Source organism: Geospiza fortis, unplaced genomic scaffold (assembly GCF_000277835.1).
Source record: "Geospiza fortis unplaced genomic scaffold, GeoFor_1.0 scaffold117, whole genome shotgun sequence".
NCBI classification, from domain to species: domain Eukaryota; kingdom Metazoa; phylum Chordata; class Aves; order Passeriformes; family Thraupidae; genus Geospiza; species Geospiza fortis.
In genome coordinates this window covers 807,923-814,318 of record NW_005054500.1, presented here as the reverse complement: position 1 = coordinate 814,318, position 6,396 = coordinate 807,923, and the positions used below count along the sequence as shown (strand labels likewise).

Genomic DNA, 6,396 nt, shown 5'->3' with positions numbered 1-6,396 from the left:
AATTCCTTTAGTTCTCAGTGTAGCTTACCCTGACTTCTGGGAGAGCTCTTCCCACTTTGCTGGTGGAAGTTTCCAATTCACAGAATGGAATTCCTTTGTTTAGGGCAACTACATAAAACTAAATTTAAACTTAAATTTAACCTTATTTAAATTTAAACTGAAGAAAACCCTATGTGCAAAATATTTCAAACAAGTTCTGAGAACTCAAAATATTTAGAAAATCTCATTTATCTCAAGCCTTTGGTAAATTCCTGGTAAGAACTGAGAGCAGGTGAGTTACAGGAAACCTAAAAGCCCCACATAGGATAAAAGGTTTGAGAAAAAAATGAAAAGCCATTTAATAATCTGAATTATTAATCACCATTATTCAAACATGTAAGTGTAGGCACAGGTATGGCAAATAAAAACTACACAAGAAAACGCATTGCATGAGATCCTAAAATGATAAAAACTATATATAACTATAACTGCACCACAGCAAAAATATTCTAGAATTATATAAAGTTTATTTATACTAAATCTATGCATTATTAGCATTTTTCCCTCACAAAGATATTTCAAAGCATTTATGTGCTGTAATAACTGGTTCCTTTAAAACTCACACTTCCTGAAGGCAGTTAGAAATATTTATTCCTTTCCATGAGGGCTTTTTTCCCCAAAATGCTTAGAAGCTTTTTCCTCTTTGCTTTTAAAACCAGATCTGAAGCTGCTAAAACTAAAATTTAATGAAGAAAATAAGGATATTTTAGAAACCCAGCAGTGCACAGTTTATTCCACATGATGGCACCAGCTTCTAAAGAAACTTCAAGGGTTTAGGCAGCAGCAAGATGAAAATCATAATTTAATTCTATTTCAGTAGGTGTTTTTCCAAGATTTCTTTTTCTGCCACTTAGATTTCCTGGAAAGCAGGGTTAGGCATGGGGGTTTTTATTGTTTTGGGTTTTTTAAATGATTGCTCTTTGCTACAGCTCAAAGAAAGAACTTGCCTGATGTGCCACTGTGCTGATGACCCAAGTGACACAAAATGACAAATCTGAGCCTGTAAAGTTAAATTTAAAATAGTAAAATGTTGGAACCCTGGATGCTGAGAATTTTTAACTTTCTGTACTGAAAGGCACAGAGCCACAAGAGAACACTGCACTTGACCTGAGGCTGTGGAGAAAACTTCCAAAATTGATTGATAGCACTGGGATTGTGGGTGTGGAGTTGGTTAGAAATGTGTAAGGTCACAGGGTGGAAAACTCAGAGTTTGGGGTTTTAGAATATAGAAATAAATATGAAGCAAGATGGAGGTTTTAGGGTGGAGACAAGTTGCTCTTCTTCACCTTCTTCCTTCTTCATGGGTTGGGGTGATGTTCTGTAATTGGGCAGAAAAGTCCTCATTGTGGGCTTCCAGGGATCAGTTATTGGGCTAAAAGGGAAATAATCCAGGTGTCCTTTCTTAATTGGATAGTTTTGTCTTAAAAGACCTTGTAACAAGAGATTGTTGGCCATTTTGTGCCTTTCTAATGAAAGGCTGCAGAACTCATGGTTGTGAGGCTGTTTCACTGATAAGAAATAAAAACCACCTGAATCTGAACATGAACTGCCTCCTCAAGTGCCTTCAATCCAGACCCAGAGAAACCAACAGTAAAAAATTTAAAATAAAACTTAAAATAGCAAAAAAACTAGTAAAAAATACAGATTAAAAAAAAAAATCAAAATACTTCCACCCAACCAGCTCTGACAGTGCTCCTGCATTGCCCAGCAGAGGGATGAGAGATTCCCTCAGAATTCCAAGGAGAGGCAGGGGATGTGCAGAGGTACCTGCCACAGTGCACCACCACGGCCACCAGGTCGTACATCCTGTCGGGGTTGGTGGCATCCCCCGAGGTGTTGAAGAGCCTCAGCTCCAGGGGGAACACCACCCTGTAGGACAGCTTGGTGTAGCGGTGCAGCTGGTCCATGTACTTGAACCTCTTCAAGTGCAGAGCCAGGATCATGGGCAGCTTCTTCACCCTCATTCTGGAGCAAAAAAAGAATGTGGGAAATAAAGGGTAAGGGTTAGCAAATCACCCCAAACAAAGATTTGTTCAAGAATGGCTTCGTAATGAGGAAGCGCCATAAAATGAATCCCATATAATCCAAAATATTGATAGAATAAAAAAAAATTTTTTTAAATCTCTTAGTGAGAACAGGCAATATTTATTCCAAATTATTAACAGCACAACTGACATCTGAATGCAAAACAACTGCAGGAAAACATCAATTTTTCACCCATCAGTGGGAAGAAAGAGCTGGAATAAATCTGTGTTGCTGCTCTGACTGTGACCAAGTCTGAGGGGAGAAATAAGATTTTTTTGTATCCAGTGCTCCCAGACAAAGCAGATGGGATGTTTTCCAGTGGCTTTAAGCTGATTAATGCTAACTGGGGAAAATGTGGATGTCTGGAAAGAGCAGATAGAAACTCTTCAGGGAGAAACACAGAATGAATCTCCTCATGACGAGGCTGCCATGAAGTTACTTGGTCTCTCCACTTCTCCTTCACCAAATACAGACCTAGACAACCTCACCTTTTCTTTGCCTGAATTCACCAGGTGTATTTGCCCAGAAATTTAAAGAGAACATCTCCCTCAGCCTGAATGTTTGGCCCTTACCTCTTCTGTGCCTCCTGTTTGCTGCGGCACTGCTCACAATAGTATTTGTATTCACTGCATAGAGTTTCAGTGTTACTAAATCCCCTGTGGAAATCAGAGAGTGGCATAAGCAGGGATATTCCAGAGCATCCAGGCTGAAAATGCTGAAAAAACCCCCAAACAACACACAGAGGATGAAGCTCCTTTCATTCATGGTGCTGCCAGACCTATTTGATGCGTATTTGTCTCATTCCTGGGATGCAGCATCAATGTTCAGCTGGAAAAATCTGGAATTTGCACTATTAACTGCCTATTTTCTGGCTAGGAAAAGTAATAAACAGCAAGAAGGTGACTGAGTTTTGTTTCCATCAGTAGCCATTCCATGTTTTCTTTAGTGGCAGAAATTAAATGTTCCCATCTCCAGCCATTAAGTAGCAAAGTCTGGATGATCCTTCAGCTCCCAGCAATTAGAGACCCATTATCAGCTATTAAATAGCCAGATGCTGGGTGCAAATTAAATATCCAAGCAGCTGATAAGCCTTGGATCCAGCAGACAAACACATGGAGCAAATGTCTACCAGGAAAAACCAAACTGACCCTTAACATCAGGGCCAGGCAACTGAAATTCAGTAAGAATATGAAAATAATCAAGAATTTATTGTGAAACCAAACACTGCATGTTTATTTTTGACAAAGCCTGGCTGTGTGATGTAACAAATTCAAATCCCCATAAAAGAAAGTGAAAATCAATCTTATCAACCACTAGTATTTATTAACTACTAAAACCCACTAAGAACCCTTCCAAAACTCACAATATTTTATCTCATGTCAAAGCCTACAGAGAATAACTAATCCAGGCTCTTTCCTTCTGACCAGGGCAGGTATTTTTTCCATTCCCAAAGAATTCTGTTTACCTTAGACAATGTGTAATTGATGTATTTTGTTCCACATCAACCGAGAGGTCCAGAAAGTCCTCATCTTTGCTACTAACCTTGAAAAAAAAATAATAAGAAGAGATATTTGGTAACAATTTAGAGCTGGCAGATTTCTTTTATCCAATTCTGGAGTGGTGCAATGTGATTAAAAATAAATGTACACGTACACAAAGAGGCCTTTTCTTGAGGTAAACTAAAAGTGATTAAATAGTCTGATGTGGTGTTAAAATCTGTAGAGGAGCATTTTAAAAAAAGCAACAACAAAACAAAGCCAAAAACCCATGGAAAAAAGCACAAAACCCCAAACACTTCCCCATGAAACATCTCTCCCCCGTGAGACTTCAAGGCACTTTTATTATTTCACTGGCAAACCCAGGTTTTAACCACCCAGAGCTCTCACTGGAGAGGTTTCAACCACATTCCATTTTCTCTGCAGCCTGCTGCAGCTTTCTGCTGCATTTCAGGGTGTAACAGTCAATACTCAGAGGCAATGCAGAAACAGGCAGATGGCTCCTCAATTAAATGGGTTAGCAGGGAGGAAAACCATCTTTCCATTTGTGGAACAGTCACATTTCATTGCAAAAACCTTGAGACAAAATCCTATTAATGTCATTTTTAGAGCTTCTCCTCACCACATAGCCATAACTTTAGATTTTAAATGCCAAGAGCAGTCTTTTCTGTAGTAATAATTTCCTGGGTTTTTTATTTCTCTCCCCATCTGGGTTTTCATTTTTTTTAGCACTATTAAATCAGAGCATATGACAAACTACAAATCCCTGGTCTGAAGGTGCTGTGGTTCTAATTCTAGACTTCATGCCACTTTTTTTGCTCTCAAATAGAGTGGCCAAGGACCAGCACCAAGCACAGAATTCCAGTTCAAGCAATTCAGTTCATGCCAGAGTTAAATTAAGAGCAACTCTCATGTAGGAACACAACATAAACTCTCAGCCACTGACACAGGGAATAACATGAAGACAAAAAGGCAGCTTGGGTCAGCCAAGTGCAGCTGCCTCGATGGAAACAGGGAGGAGAAACAGGGAAAACACTGGGCTTTTTCTGGGCAACATACCTTAATGAGCACTGGTTTGAACATAGAGTCCTAAAATAGGCTATGCTCCATACTTTAATAGAGATAGTGCAATTTCATCTACCCTAATGAATGAAAAAGGGTGCTCAGTGTTAGGGAAACCAATCCAGGAGCTGGGAGAAAGCTAAGGAGGAGTGGTTTGGTGGTGCACGTACAGCCTCACAGTTAAGACATCTGGTTTCATTGGTTAGTGTTCCTTGGAAGATTTCATGGACCCACGTCAGATCAGCCTTGTCTCCTTCTTCACTCTCAATGCTGCCATTCTGGAGCTTCCCATTCTGCTTCTCCTGCTTCTTCTCCTCTTGCAGCAAGTCAGCAATAGTGTTCAGTAGGTAGTTCAGGAATTCGTGTGCATCCTGCTGCATGTAATTATCAAATAATTCTGGAAAGGGAGACAGGAGGAGAACGAACAGCTACAGACACTTCCCAACACCAGGTCACTGTGGTTTTTTCCCTTCCCTCCTCTCCCCTGCTACACAGCTCTGGTGAGTTTGGGAAGAATTACACTTTGTTGTTCTCTCAATGATTTTCCTCAGGAAGAAGAAACACACAGTTGAAAAATACCATTAAAGAAACTTAATTTGGCCATTTCTCAGAACTGAAGAAATCATTATTGGTTTGGGGCTTTTTGTAGATTTTTTTCTTCTTTTCTTTGGAAAGGGAGATAAAGAAAGAAATTGAGATGTGTTGCCTTGGGCCACTGGTTCATTAAATCCAGCACCAAGGGGCAAAAATCCCCTACTGGAAATTTGTTATCTTTTCAAGTTCAAGCAGAGAGGAGAAATCAACAGCCAGAAATGTCCTCACCAAACAGCCCTGGGAACTAACCAGCAGTTCTGATCCTGAGGAATTCATCCTGCCACAAATGCAAGGGAACAGGCTATGAGTGGCTGGGTCTCTTGTGAGAGTTCATAAGAGCCTGGAGCAATGACCTGCAGTGTGTTTTATTCCTCTAGGGAGCACCATGCCAGTGTGGAATATCTGGACATGTGCAAGTCCAGAAACACAGACACTGAGACAAGACAAGCACACAGGTGGTGAACTTCACACCACAAAAATCTCCAAGAAACCTGTTCAAACTTGACAATTCTTACTAAACAAAAACCCCTGAATTTAACATTTTACATCCTTAAAAACACATTAAAATATCATTTCTTCATTTACCATTTTCCTTCCTCAAGCGGGAAATAAATTTCTTGGGTGGGATGACTCCCACCTTCTTCTTTTGTGTGGCAATACTGTTGAAGAGATCAGAGAGGCAGGTCAGGAGGCTTTCCTTCTTTCGAGGCTGCACCTTGTACGCCAAAACCTTTTCCCGAAACGGCCGACAAAAATACAGGGCCTGCAAGACCGAGTTGCAGTAGCAGGTATTGCCGAACTGGTCAGAAACAGAACACAGGGAGAACAAAGGGCTTTGCATTAGGGCTGCCAAAAAGGAATGACAGGAAGAGTTCATCAAGAATGTCACACAGTGAAACTGGAGGAGTCACCTGGCAGAGCTCATTTACTGGGGAATACTGGTTGGGATGGGGGAAACACTGGTTGGGATGGGGGGAAGAAACCTTGCTTGGAATGGGGGAAATACTGCTTGTGGGACAGGGGAAACACTGGTTGGAATGGGGGAAATATTGCTTGTGGGACAGGGGAAACACTGGTTGGGATGGGGAGGGGGAAGAAACACTGCTTGGAGTGGGGGAACACTGGTTGGAATGGGAGGAAACACTGCTTGGGATGGGGGAATGGGGGGAAACACTGGCTG

At 40.9% G+C, this 6,396-nt stretch overlaps 1 protein-coding gene across 2 annotated transcripts in view; it reads right to left on the bottom strand.

Annotated features, from left to right (window-relative positions):
* The window catches only part of LOC102034866 (ubiquitin carboxyl-terminal hydrolase 12-like), a 15,988-nt gene that overhangs the window by 6,315 nt on the left and 3,277 nt on the right, over positions 1–6,396 (bottom strand). Inside the window, exons 2-6 of one of the 2 annotated variants that reach the window (XM_031063387.1) lie at positions 5,802–6,015; positions 4,793–5,019; positions 3,530–3,606; positions 2,637–2,720; positions 1,807–2,004 (exon numbers count right to left, since the gene is read on the bottom strand). In XM_031063387.1, the coding sequence (XP_030919247.1) occupies positions 1,807–2,004; positions 2,637–2,720; positions 3,530–3,606; positions 4,793–5,002 (569 nt within the window). In that variant the 5' untranslated portion in view covers positions 5,003–5,019; positions 5,802–6,015. The remainder of the gene's footprint in view (positions 1–1,806; positions 2,005–2,636; positions 2,721–3,529; positions 3,607–4,792; positions 5,020–5,801; positions 6,016–6,396) is intronic. The other variant, XM_031063386.1, reaches the window with a different exon arrangement.